The sequence below is a fragment of the Micrasema longulum genome, unplaced genomic scaffold (genome assembly GCF_059751315.1).
Source record: "Micrasema longulum isolate JH-2025_06_02 unplaced genomic scaffold, ASM5975131v1 h1tg000380l, whole genome shotgun sequence".
Lineage (NCBI taxonomy): Eukaryota > Metazoa > Arthropoda > Insecta > Trichoptera > Brachycentridae > Micrasema > Micrasema longulum.
In genome coordinates, this window is record NW_028277581.1 from 217,300 (window position 1) to 245,246 (window position 27,947).

General features: G+C 30.6%; 1 protein-coding gene across 1 annotated transcript in view; it reads right to left on the bottom strand.

Annotated features, from left to right (window-relative positions):
• Positions 1 to 27,947, bottom strand: part of LKRSDH (lysine ketoglutarate reductase/saccharopine dehydrogenase) — a 194,143-nt gene that overhangs the window by 59,186 nt on the left and 107,010 nt on the right. The window contains exons 4-5 of the mRNA XM_088225671.1: positions 26,227 to 26,297; positions 13,439 to 13,572 (exon numbers count right to left, since the gene is read on the bottom strand). Of these exons, the coding sequence (XP_088081797.1) occupies positions 13,439 to 13,572; positions 26,227 to 26,297 (205 nt within the window). The remainder of the gene's footprint in view (positions 1 to 13,438; positions 13,573 to 26,226; positions 26,298 to 27,947) is intronic.

Consider the following 27,947-nt stretch of genomic DNA (forward strand, 5'->3'; position numbering starts at 1 on the left):
GTTAACCCAAAAACTTTTTGATGATGATCCTTAAGGTAAATATTACTTTATTTCATTTACTCTCATATAACTTTGATTTCTCTATCCTAACCTCTGTTTTGTATAAATACATTAAACCCTTTAATAAAGATACCAGTCAATAAAGCGATGAAACCGGTAACTGGATTTTCCGAATTTGTGGATTAAAGTATCACTCGTTTTTTATTTATATAATCAATTATTTACTATTTATTGTGACTTGAAAGTTTTCTTAAATACGATGTGTTTACGAGGATGATTTACTACTTTGTCTTGCCGCTATTTTGATTAAAATGAATTTTGACATTTCATATTTAGCAGTAGCTAAGTGTTGAAGTGGAATATTTATTACGTTAAAATACTCGTTTTATAATCGTTAAAATGTTTTATCAAAATTAATCATTAACTATTGTGACGACTAGAAAATTATTTGGAATTCTAAGTAGAAATTACGTCTCATCAAAATCTACTATTTATCGTTTATTGAAAGATTTTGAAGAAAAAAGTTCTGCAGCTAATAAACAGAAGTCTAGGCCACAATTTGCGAGAAGATCAGCTGAAAAACAATAACGTTGTGGGAAATTGTGCATAAAGGTTTGCATTTTAAATTCAGTTGACACAAAAATTTCTTCCATAAGACCATTTGTGGTGCCTTACATATGTCAAAATGATGTTACAGGTTGCTCATTACTTGCTTGTTAAAATGAAATTGGTGAAAGATTTGTTATTCTAATAATTTTTTTAATTCATTTAAAATTATAGGGCGATGACCGATAAAGTTAGTCATCGTTTTCTATAGAATCCAATACAACATATTATACAACTCAAACAGTATTGCACATAAAGACGGGAGCATTGTTCTGAAGCACATTAACATCGTCCCTGCCATGGAGATATGAACAACAAAACAATGGAACGTGGCCTATAAAGAGACCACCGGTCGTGACAACGCCCAGTTCAAGTTGGTTAGTCAGTCTAGTTCAACGTAGTCACACAGTTCCAGCATGTGCGAGTAGTTCAAGTGCAGTATCTTCAACTCCTCTTCGCAGTGACAGTCGCGCGACACAATTCACTATGTATTAGACATGTAATAAATATGCATAAAACCGCAACTTTGTCTCTTCTGTTAATCTCTAACTGGGGTAGAAGCTCCAAACCTCAACCATTCAATCCTAAAAACATAATTATTTTAATTAAAAGCAAGAGAATTTTTATATTCCAATTATTGTTTCGTTATCTAAGCAGCTATAAATTCTACATTTGTGAAAGCATAGGGATTGAATTACGAAGCTCGAAAAATAAAATCATTAATTTAATCTAGGTGTGAGGTAAAATGATCCCGGGATCGTTTTGTTCCAGTACCGGGGTATCGTTTTGACTCAAGAGCACATTTATTAAAAAGTTATCATTAGTAAATTTAAGAAAACAAAATATTGATTAAATATACTTTATTAAAAATTTATTTGATTTTTGAAAATGACTTACCTAAGATCAGTTTGGTGAAAAATATATTTTTTCAAGCACACTTATTTTCACTTTACATAATAATCCGCCATTACTGTCAATTGTCAAAAAATATTGTTTTAAGAGTTTTTTAAGAATTAAAATAGGTAACATTTTTTGTTTTCTTAAAATCTGAGGGCATCATTTAACCTTGAGGGATCATTTAGTAGAGGCTACCTCCTATACGCATGGTTTTAAAATTCATCCTGCAAGTGATAAAATTATTTTCCGCTATTTGCCGTGCAAGTTTTTTACAGCCACGCCTTCACTCGCACAACGCCGCAAACATTAAATATATCACTATCCATCGTCTTGCTTACAGTGTTCCCGAAGACTAATTTCCCCGATAGCATGAGCTGATTACTGACAAGGAAAAATACTTAACATCAAGTCAGTCAGTGTTATTACATGTTGATTTTCTCTGGTCCGAGCCCATCTACAGTAAATTGTTGGCTGCATAATCCAGTAGCTCATATTATCAGTTTAGAGATCATAATTTATTGTTCTGTCCGCTATCACAAATTCGATTTTACACGGAAAAAGTTAATCTATTTACACAATTCACCAGTCTATTTACATATGGACAATACAATGGAAATAACAATATTGTCGTGTCCCAGCTTCGTGAACAGCCTCGACCGCGCGGGACATAACGCTTGGATAATACGAAAACTCGGCCGCAGTTCACACGTGAGCGCTGTGAAAATGAATAAACGACAGCGTTTATTACAAAAAAGATGTAGAAAAATGGTTAAAGAACGAACTTAATAATATAAATGGTTTTTTTTTTTTTAATTTTCGGCAGAAAAAAATTGTGAGAGTGACACGTTCACGACGAGCAAATATCATTGTTCATTGATAATTATTGTTCCGCGTAGAAAGCCTGCCCGTCTATTTCGGTAGTGATGTCTCGGAACAATTTTTTGTGCTACAAATTGCTGTTTACACGTCGACAATGTTCGAGTCCTGGGAAAAACAAGATTGCAGTATCCACGTGTAAACGGCCTTTAAGTGTCCTCGTTAGGGCACTATATTTTAATTCATTTTAGTTTTGTAATTTACGTATTAATTAATGAATAAGTAAATGAATATGAATAAGTCAATGATAATTGCAACATCACAAGTCAACACTTTTATTTCAAATAATGGTCAGCGCGTTTGCCTGCCAAGCAAGAGGTCTCGGGTTCAACTCCCAACATGGTTTTGACATGAAACATTTCAAACCAGAACATTTCATAGTCACTGGACTGGTACCTGAAGCGTAAGACGGATCATCTTATCTTCATGTAACAAAAAACATGATAAAGATACACTAAAATTGGTGTACTAATGTAGTGCCCTATGCACCATTAGGTGCAAAAATGGAATAATGATGATAATGAAACAAGTAACCTAGATAAATAAAACATAATTTTTAGGAATATTTTATGTTCTTCGCATAATATTGTGAATTCAAATGAAAGCTGTAAAATAATATTGCCAACACGTGTACCCTAATAAAATTTTCCTAAGCTGCCTATTTGAAGCATAAACTTGGACCTTTCTCGCAAACTTAAATTGGCTTATTTCTTCCGAATTTGTAGTGTTTAGCTCCTATTAGTAGAAGTTACATTGTCTCCTGTCCACATGACAATAGAACGCTTTCCGGGCCGAGTGGAAGTTTGCTCATTTGAAACAATTAACTGTACTGCTTGTTAGAACTGTCAGAAGGGGAGACATCTCGCTATTCTACTATAGAAATACGCTTTGTATTACATGTTGATAGTAGTTTCGCTATAGTCCAGGGTTTGACAAACTATTTATGCAAATAGCCACTTTTATTATTCCACAGAAGAATCGTTTACTAATAATATTGTAGCAATATTTAGAGAATAACAACAGAAGAAACGTAGGAAGACCCCAAAAAAGATGGACAGATGTCCAGCTTGCGGATCGTAGATGGTAGCAGATAGCCCGAGATTGGAAGATATATTGGAAAAGTTTAGAAGAGGCCTATGTCCAGCAAGGGGATGAATGTGGCTGGAATTATAATAAAAATCTTTTTTTTTACCACTTTTTATTTATTCAATTAGCGACCACATAGAATTATATTAGTCTAGAAACCGCGTACGCGCATCGAACTGAACCCGATTAAACTACTCATAAATTAGTCGTTTTACGTTTTGGTTAGGAGTTACTCTGTAGACGTCGCTTAGTACGCAACGGCTGACTTAAATTCAACTATGCCGAGTTGCGTCGTTTGCAAGTGTCAAAATACTGCTGTGATTAAAAAGGAATGTAGAACAAATGAACGACGAAAGAATAATAAAACAAGTATATATGGCAAAAATAAAAGGTCAACAATATGTCGCAGAATGTGTAGGACGAAGCAATTTTATTAAGGTTACGGGAGTTAAAATTTAACATACAAATAATAAATAATTTAAGCAATCTTGTTACGTTTAACCTCTAAGCCCCTCCTTTTCCCAACCCCTTCCCCCTTCACACACACATTCTGTGGCTAAATATCGCTAAATATTATTAACTTAATTTGAGTGCATGTTTAGACATGGTGGTGTTTGCATCCCCTTTAACTCTGCATGTAATTTATATATTTTTTCGTAAACAATATGTATACTACGATGATGGTAAAGGTGAAAGTGTATTTAAGTATTCGAATGTTGGTGTTGTGAGTGTTTTGACGAAGAGACTAGTACGTCTCGTAACCAGTAGACATAAAAATTCGGTAGGTGATTAAATACTAATAACTTCTCACATAAATTTAAATGCTGCTTCACCACAAAGTTAATGCTTTGAACATAAATAAAATAAGAAAATTCAATTGAACAGCGAAGTTTCTCAAAAATGTATAAAAAAAAAGATTTCCATAAAAACGAACTACGTCCCAAGTTTTTACTAATTAACCAATCAACCACAGCTTTGGATATATTTCCGGTTTCCTGGAAGTTAACTCGCCGGCGGAGTAATTTAAAAATTACCAAACTTTAAAAAATTTCAGCGATAGTAATACGATTCATAATTTTTTTATTTTAGTGACTTAGTTTTATAGTATACTTGAAATATTTTTTTTGAAATCACTGAGTTTCCTCATTTATTATAAATCCTATTTTATAATTTTTATATGAAGGTAATGAATAAAGTATTTATGTCAAGTAACATTTTGTGTTTGTGAACTTAGGAGTGAGTTGTGAAGGGGTTGAAATTCAACCATTTTTGACGATGACTAGAGGAAATATGTTTTTTTTTAAGATTTCTAAGTTTTCAAATTTTAACGTTTTGTTTTCAACGCGTATAACCCTTAACCCAGTGTCTTTATTAGCACGGCTTATTATTTAACACTGCAGTATTTCACTGTACCGGAAGCGAAGACCTCTCACTTAACCTTAATGTACCAGATAATCGAGATTCTGTATTTGGTGTCCCAATGTAGTACCCTACGCACTATGATAGTGAATTTAAATCAAGGCATGTTTGCAAGTTGGGTACAGAGTGTTTGCGGCCCGTGGTTTAGGAATTTCTGCCATAGTTAAAGGTTGGCATTGAATAAAATATCCGCTCCACAAATTCAAAAGATTTCTCGAAGTGTGTTCTCTTAACATGAAATACATTTACAGCAACGTTTAGCGAAAGTAACTTCAACTGAGGCGTAAACGAGAAAATCGTATTACTTCTAACAACAAACATAAGTCCTATAAAGTTTAAGAAAATTTCATTTTTTTCGAATTCTGTTTCGGAGCTTATTTAAAATCATTGAAATATAATATTTAGAGATGATATTCAAATCTGAGCTAAAAATTCGTCCCTAAAAGAAAAAGAATGATCAGCGGAGAGAGCAAATGTCATCACGTCATATCACGTCAACTTTGACAAGCAAAACACGTAGTACAGTAAAAAGCACGGACTTTTTACATCAGTCTACTGTAAGTTTTATTCAGTATGTCACTCCTTTCCGCATATGTGTCACCTTTTTTTGTCGTTTCACTATACGCCCGACTAATTGAGCAGGACAGAGACAGAAGATAACTCATAAATTGGTAACATATTAATAAGACGTTTTTTAACATTAAAATTTAAAACAAGTTTTTATTTAGAACATTACTTACCGGTGAAAGGTTATACCATTGCTTTTCCAGATCAATTCGTGCAGTACATATATGCATTTTAGTAATTGCGAGGAGACAAAAGTTCAAAAGTAGCTAAGAACTGCTCGCAACAGACTGAAGTCTGTTCTATCAAACATATGTCAATTAGCCGCCGGTTGAAGGACTATATTTCGAACGCTCCTGCTTACTTTAGTTATATAACTCATGTTTAAAACACAGAAAACAGTATTCATCGTCATCAAAGAAAATTTCGTTTTTTTCGAGTTCTATTCCCGAGCTACTTTAAAATACAGAAAATAGTCTTCAGTCATCGTCATCACCGTTTATTTATGCGCAAGCACAAATCAAAAGTAGATCGCGAGCTGATATTGTTAAGAGAATATGCGATGTTACACAATTTCGATAAATAGGTTTGTGAACATTGTTTTTCTCTCACTCTCTCACGAATGTCTCCCCGATACTGTACACAACTGCACGTCGGACTAATTCTGCCTTACTAAAATTGACGTACGGCTGTCTCGTTTTCCGCACCCCAAAACTTAACCGATTTAATATTTTTTTTAAGAAAGAATATCAAAATTAAATTTTCTGTGTCAATACGTTTTTGCTTATCAAAATATTTGAATACCGTACGTCCGAAGACAGTAAAAAAACTGTCCGCTTTTAAGGATTTTTGGATGGTTCTAGCTCCCATGAGAAACAATTTATCAAAAAAGCAAAGCAATTAAAACACGCCAATGGTAAACATCTATAATAACATGTAAAAAAATCATTGCCCTAGCGTTATAATCCAGGGAGAAAATACGAGAATTCCTTTGTATGATGAAACGTGAGACTGCGTTTCTTCTTAAGCGGCATAAAAATGCACACTTGAGGCTCATCCTGCGTAGGGACAATGAATAGACTGCTTCAGCTTATTATGAAAGGCAAAATAGAGGGACACAGAGGAATAGGACAACGCCAGATATCATGGCTTCGTAACTTACGTGAGTGGAGTGGCATCAAGAACGTCGGGGAATAGTTCCAGACGGCAGAAGGTAGAGAGTCCTTTTCCATAGTGGTTGCTAATGTCAGAAGAACCCGATGGAGAATAAAGAAGAGAATACCGATACCCCAACCATCAAGTTTTGATGTGAGTACATAGGTTTATATCGACGGGTCTAGAACCCCTCGATACGATTATCTACGCATTAAAAGTGTAAAAAAAATTGTTTCGCCGAGCAATTTTTCCTTTAATTATGATTTATTGAAAAAAAATAATCGTTTTGATGTTGGCACTTTTTTTCTTAAAAGCCTATTAAAAATATAAGACAGAAATAAGTAAATTTTGAAATCGAACTAAATTCCGACATAGCTGTCAATTTGATAAAATGAACGCTAGGCGTATGTGAAAATAAGGTCGCTAGATTCTGTCCTACTAACAAATAAGAGTATCTAGGCGTTAGAAAGTTACCACTCTAAAAAAATATTTTAATTATTATATATTTTCCATCTGTTTTACTATATTTCCGATTGTAGGTATCGAGAAGTTAAAGGAGCCGGCTTTGTAAGCGATCTGTAGATGTATACAGACGATCGTTAAGCGTAGCGTCTAGGTGATTTTCTAAAGTCATACTAAATTCGGCGAGCATTTTTTGCTTGAATTGATATTTATTGGAGCTTATAATCGCTATGAAGTGAGCACCTTTTATTAGAGAAGCCTATTTAATATATAAATGAGAACTATTTTAAATATTTATGACCTAAGAAAGTATATAAATATATATATTTATATATTTTAAAGAAATATTTGCGTTCTTATGATTTACCCAAATATTTAATTTTGAGGGCCATTTTCAACGAGTTGTAAATAACTCACTATTAGAAAATGGGAATCAAGTCGGGGTAGAGTGGGATTCCGTTCGTGGAGTCTGTGAGTCCAAGACACTAGCCACAGGACCACAACCTAATTCACAATTGAAATTCTTAATCTAAAATCTATAAAACGACTTTATGTAAAAGCTCTGTTACCACACGTATGTAAACATTATTCTCTACCTTCCGTTACAAATACAAGAGTTACTAGATACTCCTCCCTGATGCTGCAAACAAATAAATACAACCTTCGGTACAAGAGGATTGGCCGACTACTCGGTTAAAGTGTACACTCTACTTCCATTATCCATAAGGACAATAAGTAAGTTCTCACAATATAAAATTGCTATTAAAAAGTGGATAGTGGAGGTAGACTCGGATCGATGAGTGGATCAAGCCAAATAGGTAAAATGTGTGTACTGTTTGTGAAATTTGGTCTATTGGTCTAAATAAATTGGTTGTGTTTTTTGTGATTATTTTAGTAAATATTGTTTATTATGTTAATGATATTAGGTTAATTGGATTAATTACGTTTTTTCATTATTATGTTAACTTTGTTGAATAACTAATTTAAGGCATGTTTCACATTTTGTAAAATGTTTCTCTCAGTACGGGACACCGTGAGGAAACATTTTTCTGTATAAAAAAAAAATACAAGCAATTTAAAAGTATAAATAAATAAATATGATGTCGATATGACAAGGAAGAGAGGAAGAGGAAGGGAGAGGAACAGGAACCAAAAAAAAGAAATAAAAAACTTTTCTTTTTAAAAACACTGAAACAAAATTATACTCCACTTCATTATCCACGTTATTTAATTAATGGACTTTGAACTTAAAAATTAAAACAAATTTAATTTTACATAAAACGGATATTTTAATGACATGTTAAATAATATTTGATGTTTTAAAGATAATGTCGGTCAAATGTCCACCACGGCGGTGTTTAATCCGAGAGGTCCAATGTTTATTAGTTTTCTCATTAGATGAGCAAAGTAACGTTAAAAAAATTACTACCCTAACAACACGAAAAAAAATCCATTTGGTTTTCTTTGACAATCTGAGAGATGGAAAAATAATTCAATTGTTAAGTAATGCATTTGCTACTTACACATAAAATGTGATCTTATCCTGTTTCTTTAAGATCCCAGCAATCTTTTTACAATTTATAACGACACAACACGGCATAGTTGAATTCAAATCGGCAGTTGGTACTGAGTGACGTCAATAAAGAAACTAATGGGTCAAAACGTAAAACTACTCCTTTAAGAGTAGTTTCGTCGCCTTCTGTTTGATGCGCTTATGCGGTTTCTGGACTATTCTTATTTCTATGAGTAAGAGTATTATTATGACAATTTTAAAGTTAATATAATTTTTTATTTTCTATAATTTCAAATGTTCACATTATGTGCAAACTTTTACACATTGCTTGGCATTTGACTTTTCCTAACCGTTAAATATTTTACCTAGGTCATATTTCTTAAATGTGTTTCTCGTGGGTTTAATATATTTACCAGAGAACTACCTCCTTAGTTCGTTGGAGTTTTTGAAACATCCAAACAAACAAATTACAGAAGCAGCACTTTTGCTCTTCCAACTATTGTAAATTGCAAAGATAATTCTAGGAAATGTGAAAATTTAACGACAAGAATGAATCTTCAGGAAGGACTCGTATATCGAAGTTATTTTATGTTTTCACAAAACTTGTTAAATTAAAATGTTAGTTGGTATGTTGTTTTACGTTTCACGTATTTTGTTTTTCTGAACTAAAAATGATAATAGACTAATGAAAATAAGTAAATATGGTGCAAGTATTTTGTAAAAGTTTTTTTCAACACACCAACGAAATTTCATGTTCAAACTTATAGACCAGAAACACATAAAAAAAAATTGTTAAAAAGGAAGGGTGGGACACTAAAAATTAAATACTTAAACTCATTAAAATTGCATTATATCAACTCATTAGTTAACCCGATTTTTTTTTTGATAATGATCCTTAAGATAAAAATTACTTTATTGCATTTACTTTCATATAATTTTGAATTCTCTATCCTTACCTCTGTTTTGTAAAAATACATTGAACTCCTTAATAAAGATACCAGTCTCGAAGATGTCGCGAAAGTTTGCCCACAACATACCGCACACCGCATCTGGGGACATAGGTCTCCTTGGCGGTGCTCAGATATATGGAAAATTTGCTCATTGTCAAACGAGAAAAGCTGCCCGAAGGATCTCACTGAAATTTGGTAGCCTTAGCACCTTTGTGCTGAAAGAAGGTAATCCAGAAGTACATAATATGTACTTCATTGGATTGAGAAAAAAGGGGAGATGAATTCTTCACTGACTGGGATTAAATTGATTGGATATGATCAATTCGCCGAAATAATTACAAAACATTTTAAAAGCCTTGAAATTGTTTTTGGAAGCCACCATCTGTATATCTGACAGGACCTATAACAGGGCCACGGATAGTAGTGAGAAGCTCCATTCGGTAATCATAGAGAAAGGGAAAGGGATATGACCACAGGATGTGTTCAGAAGATTGGTTAGGATATCCGCAGCAGCACGAAGGGGAGTCAACAATATTAAAAACAAATAATTAATCGCGAAAGCGATAAAACCGGTCACTGGATATGACAAATTTGTGGATTAAAGCATCACTCGTCTTTTATATTTATAATAAATTACAATGAACTTCCTTAGTGTAGTAACTTTAGTGTTAAAAAAAGCAAAGTGTTTAAATTTAACAATTGGTAGAATTGCATATTAAATTTTGTAATGTATCCAAATTAAAACACTTTTCTTGGATTTTAAATATACATTATTTTTTTAAACATACAAGAGCGTATATTGTGACGCGTTTCGTCTTGTTAGGACATTTTCAAACTCTTTATAAATGTACAAGGTAAATATTTACATATTTATTATTCATATATTTATTTATTTATTTATTTATTTATTTATTTATTTAGTATTTCACAGTTTATTTGTTTCAGGTCCCGACTAGCTAGGAAATTCCTGTGTTTAGGAAGGACCTTATTTTTTTCATGTGTTTTTTTTTTATTTTTAATTTCATTAAATGATGCTTAATAAATTCAAAGAATAAAAATAACATTAGAAAAAATCAATATAAATATAAATTAGAAAACATGCAAGTAATAATAATATAAATTGAATCATAAAAATAAATTAGAAAATATGCCATTAAGAGTAAATAAATGAGACACAATTATTATAAATTATAAAACATACCGATAATAATAAAAATTGAACCATAAAACACACATTATAAAATATAAAATTAGTAATTAAGAAATTAAACAAAAATATAAATTGGAAAACATACCGATAATAATAAAAATTGAAGCTTAAATACAAATTTGAAAATATATCGTTAGTAATTAAAAATTGAAGAACAAAAATAAATTACAGAATATAACATTTATAATTTTTAAAAAAAATAAGATACGGTTAAAATACTAGTATTAAAAAGAAAAAAAACATATGTAAATGAATAAACATAGAAAGTAAAAATGAAATATACATAAAAACAATAAGAGATTTTTTTCAATTAAAAGCAACACAATTTTTAGTCATGAAAATAATTACAGGATATAATTATATTACGCATATTTTTATGTGTGCTCTAATAATAATAATAATACTGTATTTATTTTTGTATTATTTTCATTTAAAATAAAAATATGTTTATTGATTTATTTAACAATATATATACATATATACATATATATATATATATATATTTAAGGGTGGGCATATTGCATTAAGACAATTTCTTCCTACCTACCCAAACCGTTTAGTTTGAGAAAATTACAAGTTCATGGACATATTGAACCCTATGATTTTATACAAAATTAAAAACAAAGATTAACTAAAAAAAATAAAAATAAATTTTATACTATAATGAAGAGAGGAGAGGGAATGGGAAGAAAAGACGAAGGATAAAGGAACAACTTAAATATTTTGATGGTGACGTTTCAATCTTGACTTAAATTTAAATAAAGAAAGGGCGTCTCTAACATTAGTGGGTAGATTATTCCACGTTTATATTCCTTATGTTTACGGCCTTAAAACGGGGAAGCTATCTCTAAGAAGGCAGTTTAGTACTTTAAAAAAAACTTTAATTCAAAAATTGAAATATGTGGCCACTTTAATCAGCCTATAACACGTCATCAGGAATGTAGATGCCTGGATTTCTGTATTTCGTTCTCGAAAAAAGTCATATGTACATATTAACAGCTCCCTAGGGGGTTGAATCCAGCTCTAGTCTACAAAAATTTGAACAAACTCAAAATATTGTTTATTTTATTATGTTATTTTATTATAATAATAAAAAATTATTACAAAAAATTAAAACAGAAGTTAAAAATTAAATGTAATTATAAAATCAATCTCACCGTAAAATGACGTGAAAAGGTTTTTAACATTTATTTCCGACGTTTTATGGACAAAGGCAACCTCCGTGGTGTACTGGTATAGACTCTTGACTCACGCGCGGGAGGTTTTGGGTTCGATTTTCAGTGAGAGCACATAAATTTAATATGATTTTTCGCAAGAAAATATACGGCAGATTAAAAATAATAGAATTTTTTTTACATGAACTTTAAACTTCCTTTGGTTATTGACTTTATTCAACTGCTATTTGATTTTTTTATGATAGTATAAACCTGCACAAAATACGTTCTTATACAGCGTGTATACGCGCTGCACATTATAAATACATCTAACTTCACATCCACGCTCACGCATACTCACCCTCATTTCATTATAACACCCACTCACCCATCCTCAGACACACTTAATTATTTTTAGTTTTTTTTATACGTTTTTTTTTCAAACTTTTCAGGATAGTTTTTTTGATTATATTTTTAACTCTATTTATGTTATTTTTAATATGTTTACCCTTTTCTGTTATTTTTCTTAGTTATCAAAATTAATAATGACAAATATACCAAAACTTAAAAACCTACCTTAAAAGCTATAAATTTAAGGTTATTTATAAAAAAAATACAATTACACTAATTACGGAGGCATCTCTCTAATTTTCGGAAACATTTATAACTTTTCAGTTGATTATAGGTGAACCGAGTAATAAGGATCCTACTTTTAGTTTAATTTTATTTTCGAATTTCCTTGAAGTTTGGTGAACTTTAGCCTAATAGCTTCAGTACTTAATGAATTCACAATGATTTCCTTTGAGTAACTTCGGAGTGATTTCGATTAACGAAGTTGATTTTTCAATCGTAAATACTTATTGTCGACAACTGAATAACTGAAATCAAGAGGGAATTTTCATGAGAAAAGTTTTTGACTTAATTATCATACTTCTTGAGTTCATCTTGAAAATTATATATTAACATAAAAATGACAAAAATATTTTTAAAAAGTTTCCGCGAATGATTTTCTGAGATCACTTAGAAATTTACTTTTAAGAAATTTCAATTAAAAAAATTACACATAAGTTACATATGCGAAAAAAATCTTTCCTCAAAGTTACTGTAAAATTGTGTTTTAAAAAATTATCATCATCTCTCTTATCCATAATTGATAGTGCTTACAACGTTAGGTGATCAGTCGTGAACACTTTCAACACCAGGTGTCAGGCCCACCAACGCAGCAACGCAACACGTCACCAACAACTAAAAAGCGAAATTGAGACTCTTCGCCCGGCGCTGATTTCGGTTGTTTCGACAAGACGTCATTAACGACTTTAAACAATTAATGTAAATTAAATAAATATATCACGGTTAGGCTCTTGCAAAAAACCGCACCTAAATCTTTCAAGCCATTTTTGAGTTTTTGCGAGACTAATAAATGCGATTAACTTATATATATACATATAGATTGAAATAATTGTAAATATTAGTTGATTAACAAATTTATATCAACTAATTTAAAGAAATAATTATTTATAGTAATGAAAATCAAAACTGAGCTTACCAACAGTAATTGCGATATTTTTCTCTCTGTGAAGATACTCCACTACAGGGGCACACACGAACCCTGCCCCTAATATCAAAACGTGCTTTTCAGGCTCCGTAGATTCACCTTCGGTTTTCTGTCTTGATCTTACGCTGTGAACAAAAAATAACACAATTATTTTTCAAATAAAAATTTGAGGTCTTCCAAAACACAAATATATATTTATATGGGTAATTTACACTTGTCGGGAATAATCATACAAGATAATTGGAATCAAGTTGGGTAACAGCGGAAGCGAACACCAAACCATTGATTTAAAGTAAAGGTCTGAATCACAGAAAACATACGTAGATTATATAAATTTAAAACAACTACAGCACATCATCATTATACGTACCAAGGAATTTTTTTCTTTGATGAAATGAAAAAAGGAAATAAAAAGTGCAGACAGGAATACAACATATTTAAGAAAGAATTGAAAAGTTATCTCAAATATTATTATCCTAAAAATGATTGATTGTGTCTGTCATGTACAGGCCCGTTTTACACGTATTATGCCAGTCCACTTGGTCCGATAAAATAAAAGTGGGTGGACACATATTTATTGTTTTCTTTTTTGGTTTTATTTATTTTGTTTCACACGCGGGTGAAAATTTTGCTAAAAAAAATCGAGTGAAGATTACTCGGCCTCATGGTGTACTGTTTTGTGTTTTTACCTGCATATTGATAAATTAAATAATTGAAAAAATAATTATTAATGAATCCACATTACTGTGAGACGTTATTATGTACAAAATAATTGTTTTTACTTACTGGAAAAATTAAATATTAATAAATGTGTACAAATTATATAAAATTTGCATGCAAGTGTAATATTCCATACTTATATTTTTATCGGAATAAACTAAAAAAATAAATAAAACAATATAAATCTTAAATTCTAAAACAAATAATGGTTGATTGTTTAATCATTAATAATAGTTAAAACTACGTCGAAGTAAGAGTTAAGTAGTAGTTATTCATTTTTAATTGTTACGTTTATTTTCGATTGTTTTAAATCATATAGTGATGTAATTAATAATGTTCATTTTAGTAAAAAAAATATATATATTCATTTTTATTCAAGTAAGTAAACATGAATAGAAAATAAAAAAGGAAATAATACCACGAGACCCACTAAACCGCGAAACCGGCTTTTCAGCAAGTTTCCTATTTTTCTTTTACAAAGAAAAAGGTTAGAGAAATTATATAAATTAAAAATGTAATTTAAACATTATTAAAAACTAAAAGCAAACTTTTTTATTCAAAACAAATTATTTAAATAGATGACTATTAACATAATAATCAATATAAAGATTTGTTACATATTAGCCATTTAATTATTTTAAATATAACAACTAATGAATAAACTTAGCAAATTATTGTTTGTCGCAGAAGATGAATTTTGCCGTTTGCAAAAGAGTCCTAATACTGACCTTTATGTATGGAGCAAAGTATGGAATTAAAAAAAATTTAAGGTTGACATTCTAAGTGCGGTCTCCAAGGCAAATGTGTGGTACAACTATGGATGATAGATGCAAAAAATGTTAAGATACTTGCATTATGTAAATCTGAGAGAAAAATAAGTATTATCGACAAAATCGAGAAAAAGACAGGTTGGTTTTGACATGTAGAGCAATTGAACAGTGAACAAACCGCGAAAAGAATTTACTACGAAAATATTTAAAGATTCGGAAAACGGGGATGACTGAGAAAGACGTGGCATTACCGAATCCAATAAATATTTTAAATACGTCAAAAATCGGTATAATTGACGCGCGAATAGAGAAGATCTTTATGCAAAGACAGAGAAATACACGGCCTCCGTGGTGTAGTGGTCAAGACGCTTGACTCGCACACGGAAGGTTCCGGGTTCGATTCCCGGTGAGAACACAAAAATTAGGTGTGATTTTTCTCATGTTCTGTGATGTAATTCACCACTGTTATTGGGCCTCCTGGCCTGTTGTAATGCAAAAAAAATAAATTAAAAATACGGCATACTACCGTCTCTGTATATCCCTAATTACTATATTTTTTGTGTCTATTGCAACTGAACTATGACTTAGTTAACCATATTTTTATTCCCTATTCCAGCTCGATTAGCAAAAAGTGAATTACTAAAACAGCCAAAAATAAGTAATAGATATAAAATTAAATAAAACAAAATAAATAATATACATATTCTGAAAAAAGCGAATATGCTCTATGGATTTTCTCCCTAGGGAGTTACTTAGATCAAAATTTATTGCAACTGAGAGAGGAACCTTTTTTGAGAAGGAAATATGGAAGTCTAGGTATTTGCTGGTCTTATAACCTGTCATTGGCTGGTTAAAGTGAGCACTTTACAAACTGTGTAGTATTCACTATTCTGCCTATGTTTAAAAATCCACATTTTGTCAACTCTTCAATCTGAGAGGAGATCGTTAGCCCTCTATCAACCCACAGCTGTTATTTTATTTTTTTAATTTTACATTTACATTTTTTTGCACAACAGGCCAGGAGGCCTAATTACAGTGTTGAATTAACATCACAGAGCACCCTGGCTTTAGAAAAATCACATTTTAATTTTTGTGTTCTCTCCGGGAATCGAACCCGGAACCTTCCGTGCGTGAGTCAAGCGTCTTGGCCACTACACTACGGAGGCCGATGTTATAGAGTCCTGGGGGACTCTCTGCCAGCTGCGCATAGAGGAAAGTTATTATAAATATTCCTAAGGAATACTCTATGCAGATTAAGCAGAAGGGAGGGGGATGTATGGACAGAGGCCAACAAAAAAAAAAAAAAAAGTAAATGAATAAATATAAAAAAAAAAAAAGAAACACAAATTTTAAAATCAAGTGGCGTTATTAAGAAGGCAAGATTGTCAAGCTTACGAAAATCAAGTGTCTATTACTTACTTTTGTTAGTAAATAGCATAGGTAATCTGATGTAACAAATTCGTTAGTGGGTTTCTAATTATCTTTTTTTGTTTTATATATCTCTTGGTGTTAACAGTATTGTTAAAAACTAAGGTTATTGTTTAGTTTTTCAGATTGATTGTCCTATTGAATATTTTATATTTTTGCCTGTACTTTGTAAAAAAAAATGTTACCAATGCCTCGGTTTTCAAATGTAACTGCGTCCTTTTGCCATAAGTTTTGTATTTGAATGTTGGTTATACTTTACATACTTATAAAGTATGGTTGTTTTGACTATTAGTTTATTAAGCAAGGAAGACTATGGTAAGTGATCCGTCATCCGAACTCCTAACTTGCCAGGGAAGTAGGCAAACCCCGAACATACCGAAGTTTCCGCAAGCTGATTAGCCGACCCGCTAAGTTTATTTCAATTAAGAACAATGCTTTGAAGTTAGCTTATTACATGATAGTATTAAAATGACGAACTTAAAATGATTCATCGGTTTTATCACTAAACTTTAGATGATTCATCTACTTATCGAAGCAGAGATAAAAATGTCATGTCAAATACACAAAATACAAAAAAAAACTTTTTCACATTTTTTTTTAATGAAAGCATTAACACTTTGCATACCGGAGCCGTGTTAACAGGTGATTATATAACCACGCGTTGTGTCCCGGTCCCGTGTTTTCCCGAGGTTAACCAGCTGTTCAAAAAAGTGCATTTTATTGACATCTAGTGACTTTATTAGTACTACGTAAAAACACGGGACCGGGACACAACGCGTGGTTATCATAATCACGTGTTTACACGGCTCCGGGATACAAAGCACAAAAAAAGGAGAAAAAAGAGTGAGACCCTGTATATGTGCGAACATTGCTGTGTAGCTCTTTATATGTGTGAACATTGCTATGTGGTTATGCACAACATAATTTAAACAAAAATATGAATATTTTGATAATTTAGTGTATGTTGTCTTCAAAACTTCAATTGCATTCTCTTCAGAGAGAATTTCATATCCCTAAAAAACTGTCTATTTGATAGTGTTAATGTGCTTCACATTTACTTAAAATATTGTCTTGTTTAAATTATTTTGTCGACTTGAATCTTCATTAACTTAAAAAACATACGAAAAAGTGCCCGGAGCCACCTCGTTCCCGGGTATTATATGATAAAATCCCGTAACGGGTTTTTTAATCAAACAGAAAATAAAAAAAAAACAAACACAGATTTTAGATTTGTTTCAAATTTGTCATGCTCGTAAATTGAGACCTTCGTGATACATGCTGACCCTTGTACAGAAGTACCCATCGCATATCTACCAAAATCTGCAATATTGGTCCTTTGAAGAGTACACATTTAGTTGATAGGCTGCTCTATCATACAAACGTCCTTTTGGGGAAATATTATGAAGCTCACTGTACAGTCTGTACACCCCTCCCTGAGTTTAGAGATAAACTCGTATCTTTATGTGTATGTATGAAACATAAACCCTTGACCCTATGGTAATAAGAGATGGTATCTTTACCGCATTTACATACATACATAAAACGTATATACATTTATATATGTATATTTATTTATGTACATTGGACATACATACGTCTCAGTACGCTGTACGCGTAACATTCACATAAATATATTGAGATAGGTGCTCTTAAGTAGGGATGGACACTGTACAGTGAGCACTCTTTTGATCGATTTGACCAATTAAATTATTTATTTGTATTTAATTTTACAATACGCCAAAGGAGCATTTATTAGAATAATACAAGTAAGTGCAAATATAAGTAATAATAAAAAATATAAAAAAACACGATTTTTTAAAGACATGTTGAAACCAAAAAAAGCATGCTGCAATGCAAAATCAAAAGTTAATCATCATCATACCCTATCCGCACCTAATGGTGCATAGGAAACTGCATTGAAACACCAATCGCAGTGTATCTTGATTATTTTATGGAGGTAAGATGGTCAGTCTTACGTTTCAGGTACCAGTCTTACGGCTGTGAAATATTCTAGAGTGAAAGCACTCTTTTAATAAACATTTTACATCAACCATGTCGAGAATCGAAAACGAAAATTCTCGCATAGTAGACAAATGCCCTGACCAAGGCCACAAAAAGTAAAAAAAAAAACATCTAAAGGCATCAAAAGTAAAACTTTGCATAATATAAAACTAAAAAAGTATGGGTGATTTTTTTTTATTCATTGGGGATTCAACAGTAGTACATGTAGAAAATATAACAAATAAAATATACAGAGAATAAAACCAATGACAGATATCCACAGAAACACATCAAATACTTGTACAATAAATTTCAGTGTGTTTGTGTGAGTGTAAATATGAGTGGGTGGGTGAGTGGATGTTATAATGAAATGAGGGTGGACATGAATGAAAAATTTATAATAAGGTATCAAAATATGGATGGAAAAAAAAACAGTAGGTGGATAAAGTAAATAGGAAAAATATTATAATTACATATACATATACTTTGACAGTTTTATTTTTTTAATTCCATATTTTTTTGTAAGATGATAAATTTTGTATTAATTATCTTAAGACATCTCTAAAAAAAACATGCTGCATTTTGTTTTAAAAAAATTTTTAAATGCTGTCTACCTCAGAACAGGTATTTATTATACCTAGTGAGAATAGGCAATGCTTTCTATGTTTGCTAATACTTAAATTTTGCTTATTTGTATATTTTTTTACCTTCTTTACTGTTTTGCAAACAGATCATAACAATGCTATGCTTTACAATAAACGCCGATTTATTCGGTACTGAACTGAACTGAACTGAATTAAAAGCAAATTGAAAATTATTAAAGAAAAAATAAAAATCGTATGAACAAATTAATAATAAAATTTAATTACAGTAAGTGTATAAGATAATAATACTACACATAAAAAACCAAGAATAAATTGCATGAAAAATAAAGTTTTATAACGACATTAATAATAAACTTTAAACAATCCATTGAACAACGTTTTGAAATGAATCATTGTTATTTAAAAAATGTCTTTATCCCACGTAAATTTGCTGGCCAAGGAATTTAAACGCGCAATCGTAAAGTATCGTGCATAGTTAGTATCTTCGTATGTAGTTGCAAACAACTCAGTACTTCTAGTAACTCGATTCGGTATTTTGAACTTAATAAGATTCAGGAGTTCACAAAAATCCAGCTCTAAATTTAAAATTAAATATAAACAAAGGTTATTTATTTTTTTACTATTTTTTAGTAAAATTAAATTTAATGTATCTAATAGATACGTGTAATTAGTGATATCTAAGAGAACATTAAATTTTAAATTTACGAATCTCAAATACTTTCTTTGAATTCTCTCTATGTATGATTTATACTGACTAGACCGCACAATGGAAATATATTCTTACTAACTACAAACTAGCGCGTAACAAACTTAGGTTTAATGTTTCCAAGTGTTCGGTCACGTCTCTTACTAGAGCCCAAAACACTCTTATTTTTTCTCTACAAAATGAATGACCAGAATCCTATACGAACATCGAATGTTAAGGATCTGGGCGTTAGATTTGTGAGCACCTTAACATTTCATGAACACATAGAGACAATCAGTGGTAATGCATTGAAGATGTTAGGATTTGTTCTGCGTACTGCCAGGGTTTTTGGAAATACCCGCGTACTGAGAACTCTTTACGACTCATTTGTGAGAAATAGACTCTCGAGTGGCTCGATGATTTGGGGGCCACATGAACTGAAGTACTCTTATATGATAGAGGAAACCGAAAAGAATTTTTTGAGATATCTCTACATGAGAGTGTATGTATTATCCTTGGCTCTACCTGACCGAGTTTCTCAAGGGTATGTTTAGCTACAATAGTTTAGAGACTAGAAGGAATGTGAGACTAGAAGGACTTCACATTTTTATCGATTATTGCGCGGTATCGTAGATAAACTTGAGATTATACTGCGCATTGGTTTGTATGTTTCTGATAATTACCTAAGACAGCGTTAGCATAGATTGTTTCATATTGCGATGTACAAGACTAACCTGTCAATGGTTATGCCTGTTGGAAGGGCTACCGCCATGCTGAACAACATCGCTCTGGATATTGATCTGTTCCATGTATCCGGAAGGGTATTTTAGAGCAGGATTCTTCTACTACTTTGACATAAGTCTCTTTCAGGTATTTTTTTATTTTCATAATTTGTACGTATTGAATGTTTGTTAACTAGAAAAACAGTAATAAACCGCCAAAAGTGTAAAATGGCTGTCGAATCAACCTTAACATATAATTTTATATTAAATAAGTAACTTGAAAACTACTCCAACATATTACCCTCTATCCCAAATGCATTATATTTCTTTAAAAGAAGTTTATTAGGCACCTTGTCGATATATTTTATAATTTTATAAGCTTTTATAATTTTATAAGATTTTTTATTCTCTTTGCTTTGTTACTATATGTTTTATATGAATATGTAAAACTTCTTACAATCAACGCAAATATTTCATTTGAAACGCTAAAGCAGCTGAAATTCTGGTTTTATTTTTAATTCATTGTTACTTATTACACGTATAGAAAATATTTTATTTACATATTTTTTTTATTATTTATTTATTAATCATATAACACAAAGTGTTACTAAAAATCCAGTCAAAAGAAATAAATCTGTAGAAATTATAAGGAATTTAAGGAAATAATCGGATTGAGATCCACAAAATACGAATGTTGTTTGTAAACATTCGAATGCAATATTTTTTTGTATGCTAAAAAATTACATATCTCAATTTTTTTAGCATATGCATTCTCATCGAATGCAACCCTGGTGATGAAAATAAATTTAATATTCCAAAAATTTAAAAAAAAAAAAGAGGTGTCACTTAACCTGATCTTTTACAGATAATATCATAGTTAACGAATAAATTTTGGCCCACAACTTTTATTCAAGCATTGTTCCGCGTATTTATAAGAATGTATCCATTAAAAAAATTGTAATTTAAACAATCGCTAATTATATAAGTATAGAAACCACGCACGAACTGACAATTCTAATAAAATCAAATTCACGTCAAAACTGCAATTAACTGTTATAATTTGCGTAATAAACTTGTATGGCTTGAAATAATGTTTTCAGCAAAACAAATTCCATTTATACAGAGCAGTAATCTCCATTTCAATAGGTTAGTTTGCGTGTACTATACAAAGTGATAGAACAACAGTTTGTATTATAATACTAGATAATGATTTCTCCTACCACTGCTCTACGTGATCTCCCCAAAGAGGGGAGAGTCAAACTTTTGTTTTACTAAACAAAGTCAATTTATCATTTTGCAGGCATTTTAGTTGACATGGTGGGCTTCACATTTGTTTGCTATGTCATGTCAGAGAAAGAACAAAGGTGGCTTATTTGAACACAACTATCTTTTCAATAATGTGAAACAAGATCGTATGTAAATTAAACAAAAGGAGATATGACTTTAGAGGTTTAAAAGCTGTTTTATATGGTTCAGAAAAGCAATCAAAAAATATTGTGTAATGTTGTACAAAAATTTTACACAAAATTTGTTAAGTTTTATGTGAATCTGCTTACTTTTTTATTTTGGTTTAAACATGTTTTTTAATACAAATCTTGTATTTTTATACATGTCCATTACAAGGTATACTAGTGTAATATTTATCGAAGGTATTTATGAATAAGACATATTCAACTTTTTTTATAAATTTATTTTTAGGTACTAAAATTTAAATTATTTGAAAACAATGTGTGGCATATTTTTAATTAAAAGATTGAATTAAAAATTACTACGTTTACTTTTTGTGATTTTGATTGAGGAAAAAAGTTACAGATATTAAATCAAAATGGTCCCATCCATAGGCACTCTTTTTGCGATAAATTTATCACATGGTCATTCCCTTCGGCTTCTAATGATGCATAAGGCACTGCATCGGTAAACCTATTGCTGTGAATCTTGATTTTTTTTTTTTTTTTTTGTCTTTAAATAGTACAAATATAATAAATGAATGTCCTAATATTAACTTATATCTAATTATTATTAAAACATATACTAATTATTAACATTTTTCAAACGATATATGTACACTTAAAAAGAAAACTTCTATAAAGCTAACACGAAAATTTATCTGCTAAACACATGTTTTTTTAGTTGACATTTAAATGAATTAATATTTTTTTGCTCTCTTTTTGTCACATGAAAGTAAGATGATCAGTCTAACACTTCAGGTGCCAATCCAGGGACAGTAAAATATTATAGAGGAAAAACACTGTTTCAAATTGATATTTCATATCAAACATATCTGAAATCGAAACCAAGACCCTTAGCAAGGTAGGCAAACGCGTTGACCATCACACCAAGAGGCGGACAATAAATTTGAAAGCTTGTATTGTTTAAGAAATAAAAAAAAAGTTTTTAATGGCCATCACCTTAGGAATACAAAAAAATATTGTTTAAAGCCGTATAATCAATGGAGAAAATGTAAATTATAAAATTGTGTTTTATTATAAAGTAATTATAAAAAACATTAACCTGGAACGTAAAACGCACCCCGTATAAATAATGCATCAATTTTCTTATTCAATATTTAATAAACTTTTTATTCAGAGTCTGCAGGCCTGTGTGCCTTGTATGGGTGCGCCTAAGGCGTCGTTATTTATTGCGTATTTTTTTAATTTTTTTTTTTTTTGGTTTTTTATTTTCTATAATATACATAAGAGGTAAAACAGGGTATTCAAAAAATAAAGAATAATTACATAGCAATGAATTTCATATGACCAGTATTCTGGTCTTAACTATTGTAAACAAAAAATCCCACAAAGGCATAGCCAGTTCGTGGGTATACAAGAAATGTTTATGAATTTTTCTCTTCTCTTATAAATTGGCAGGTGTTATATTTGTGTATAATATGAGAAAGAGAAAAAAAATTTTCAAAGGATTAGAAGGTACTAATTTATTTTACAGTAATTTTTAAAAAAAAGGAAATAAAAAAAAAACAAGAAATATTCCTTAAAAGAGCAACAAAATATCTCATAGAAAAAAAACCTTTAATATCGTTAGTTCGAATCCAGGATAGTGGGTGTTTTAAACGGAATATTATCAGTAAAAAATGAATTTAAAAAAGTTTTAGACCTACAAAATATGCATGTCTTTGTGCTAGCCTCGTTTTACCATGTGGTATCTCTAACACACGACTCCTTCTTAGTCTTGATCTACTTGAATTACTTGAAAATTAATTTCGGTTCTTAAATTTATATTTTCAACATTAAAAACAATATATATTGTCCAATTTCCAAAATTTACGCTTTTCGGAACAATTGGAGAAGGGGATTAATGTGATTTTTGTGAAACATTATTTTTAAGATACATTTTTGAACAGTTTCTTATGGTTTAATATGGTTGTTAAAGGCTCCCCCCCCTCTAATTATTCCATAGGACAGCGATGACTGTACTAGTGCATAATTTACCATTTTAATAGTATTTAGTTGGGCGTAAATACTTAACCGTATAACTTATTGTGTATGTCCTTCTAAAAATTCGTGAGAAAATAAACATGCTACACAGATGGTTATGGAGCCCAACATAATCTTTGACATTGTAGCGTGCGTGAAATGTTTGCTACTGCTAGATTTCGTCACTGGGATGGACTAATGCGATACCGTATACCACCGTACACCAGACTTCAGAGAAAGTTTGGAGAAAATCCAAAATCTCATAATCCGCCAACTAGGGGAACACTGGAGGGAATTGAAAAGTAATTTCAGGCGTTACCTATTAATTGAAATAATTCAAACATATAATCTCACCCACATCTATTAAGCTTTAAGCTCTTTTACTTCACAAAAGTCAACAGATGGAAGGGTTGAAGAAATGTTGATGTTTAAACATAGGCAGAATAGTGAATGTTACACAGTGTGTAAAATAAGCACATAAACTATGACACGACTTTATCATATGGGTGAGATTCATTCGACTGAACCGGCAACGCCTGAAAACGATTTCCAAATGTTTATACTCTTTGTTATACCAGTTAGTGAATTCAACAATGTTTTGAGTATGACAAAATGCTTGCTGACATGCTTGATTTCCTGCCTTGGGACTTATTTAGATCTTAATTTGTTTTTTATATATGGGAGTTGCATTATTTTTTACCTTGCTAATAAATCTAGGTATATATTTACTTCAAAGGGATAATTTTTGTATAAAATTGTAAAATTCAATATGTTCATGTATTTATAATTTTCTCAAACTGAATGGTTTGGGTACGTAGGAAAAAATCGCCTTAAGGCAATATGCCAGCCCTTATATGTATATATATTGTATAAAGTGTCAAATAAATAAAAAAAATATTTTAAAGTTTATAACGGAAGCGCTTACTTTGTGGTTATTTATTTTATTTAGGATATTTATTTATTTGTTTACTTTAAAAATCCAATGTTCTATTATATTTACATTAATGAAAAACTTTATTTAGTTGATAAAAAAATGTGTTTATAATATGTATTTGGCTCATGTTATTGGCTCATTTATGTGGCCACTCTATACACTGTGTAACATTCACCATTTTGCTTCTTCCCTTTTAAAAAATGTTTTCCCTCCATATTGCAACAAATTTAGATCTAAATGACTCTAGGGAGGAAATCCAGCCTATCTGCAAATTTTTGGACATACTAAATACATAGTTAATGCCAGCGATGAATGCCAGTTGCAAATTCGTGTCAATGCCTGCATTCATTTGCTGAGCCGACTCAATAATAGTTCTGAGTTGTATCGTTGCATGCGATGAAAAATAAATTTTGTACGACAACCATAAAAGTTGATCTTAGTGGTTGGCTGAAGGTGCTTCAGTTAAACAATGTCTAAAATGAAAGATTATATAACAGAAGCTCATGATTACATTAGTATTGATATGATGGTCCTGTGCCAGTGGTACCTACAACAGTTCCAAAGGCTCTAGATCAACTGCAACTGCAGATGTGCATTATCAAGAATTGCATGCAATGGTTCGGAAACTCGCATTAAAACAACCTAACCAGGTCAATCACTCATCGCTTTACGACAAAGCCTGGCCATTCACTTCACAGACGGTTTCCAAGCTGCAAGAGATGAAGCTAAAGACGCTCCATCACCCACCATACTTGCTGGACCTTGTTTAAACTGATTTTTTTTTTTTTTAATGTGAATTATTTTTTACCGAGAAAAAAATTTGACTCCAAAGAGTCGGTGAAAAATGCATTTATCGGTTTATATTTGTCCATTCCCGCCCGCAGGAGTTTCAAAGCAAAAGCATCAATAAACTACTATTAAAATGGCCCAACTGCACAGATAATATGAGAAAATACTCAGATTAAGTTAATTCTTAATAATCCTTTTGAAATTTTTCAAAGATAGTGAATGGTTATTAAACCTTTTGTATAATTACTATATGAAACAGTAACTTTGGGATTTTTTTATTCAATTAATAATAGAAATATTACATTATTTACCTAGATTTTTACTTTTATTTAAAATTGTTTAAAATTCTTACTGAATGTGTTTAATTTAACGTTTAATTTTTGTTTCTAAATCTTGAGTAAAAAGAAATATCTTTTTTTTTTTAAATTCGACCTAATATGTTCACATCATAAGTTTTGCAAAAAGCTGTTTTGCCGTTTATGTTGATAAAATAAAAATACATTATTTTCATATAAAATTTGATGTTTAGTTTTTCTGTACAAAGGGGTAACGGGTAAGCACTATATTGGACTCAATGGATTCGAAATAATGGACAAAAGTCCAATAATTGTTTTGTTCTTCTCGGAATAAATCATATTGACTTACATTATGACCACATACCTTTTTCTATTAAAATCAAAATAACGTGAATTACCTGTTAGCATTACGTAGATCATTGATGTACTCGTAAGCTGGTGTCAGCTTTCCATTACTAGCTATGATTGCCTGAAACAAAAAATAATATATCACAATCAATTCATGCCTGTTACAAGTGTAATATTATTGATATTATTAATTAACCTAACTAAACGTAAAAAACGTTTCTAATCAGTTTTTTCTTTTAAAAATTTGAACGATTTAATCGATAGTCCTTATCTTTTAGAGCGTATTTCAATAAATTGTTCCCGGTCCAATATTTTTTTAACAATATATTTCCAAAAAAAAATATTTTCACAACTCATTTATCTGTCAAAGCTGCTCCAAATTTTACTTACTCTGGCCCTATTTATATATTTTTAATTAAAGAAATTGCTACTTTTTACTTTACTTTTTGAAACACATTGAATTGAAACATTTATCAGTGTGTTATTAATTTAGGTACCTTTTAATATGTTTTTATTTTTTTTATAGGGAAATTTCGAATTGTTCAACTTTATTATAAAAATCTCTTTCTTCCACTTTATTTTCTCGTCTTTAACCTTCCTACAGTATAATTTTTTTCTTTTCTTGTATAATATTTTACAATATATAATGTTTTTATTGGGTTACATGTTCTATCATTACATTTGTGAAAAACTTTAACTGAATTTATGTCCTATTTTTTATATTTTATTATTTTTTCCAAATAAAAATTAAATTAAAATATAAATAATTAACTATAGTAGTAATAAACATAGAATTATTTTGATTTTACCAATTTTCAAACACGAAAAAAAAGTACACATTATTTATTTGTTCAATTTGAACAATTCCGTGTAAGTTTTCTTTGATATATCGTAATAAATTTCAAATGTGTTTGTCTTATAATCCATTACACAAAAAACATGAGATCACAGACTCTGGACATTCTTGTGGAAAAAACATTAAATACGTACAAAATTTTATAACTGCACTTATCGAATTTATGTCACCAATTAATGTATTGGTACAATCACATGTATTTATTCAAAACATTTAATATTTTACCTGTAAATTAATTTTATGGAATAAACAAAATAATATTTTTAAACATAATATTATGTTCATTTCAACGCACAAAAATAGATTCGAAATTCGAACACAATTATCTTACGAGATTTTTATTTTTTGACGGTCTAGTTGTACTAAAATTTAACTATAAAAGCAGCGAACATAAGATAATATTTATATTAAAATATTAAACATGCTACCATGAGATTCGAAAACATGTTCAAACAAAAATAAAATTATGTTTTTTTACAAAAAAAAAAATATTTTTTTTTTGCAATAAAAACTTAGATTTTTAAAAATTTAAACTTAAACTTAGCGAAAATATTTAGAATATTTCAGGTAAATTTGATAAACGCTTTATCATCATCATCATAAACATTCCCTTTCCGCATCTAATTGTTCATAGGGCGCTGCATCTGTACACCAGTCGCAGTTTATCTAGATTATTTTTGTAACATGAAAGTCAGATAATCAGTCTTACACTTCAGGTGCCTATCCGGAGACTATAAAATATTCTAGGGTAAAAACACTGTTTGAAATTAATATTTCATATCAACCACGTTTAGAATCGAGCCCGAGACCCCTTGCATGGTAGGCAAACGCGCTGACCACTACACCACGAGGTCGACTTATATAGAACCTTTTTTTTTTCGTAAGTTTAATTTATTTTTTATAGTTTTTATTTTC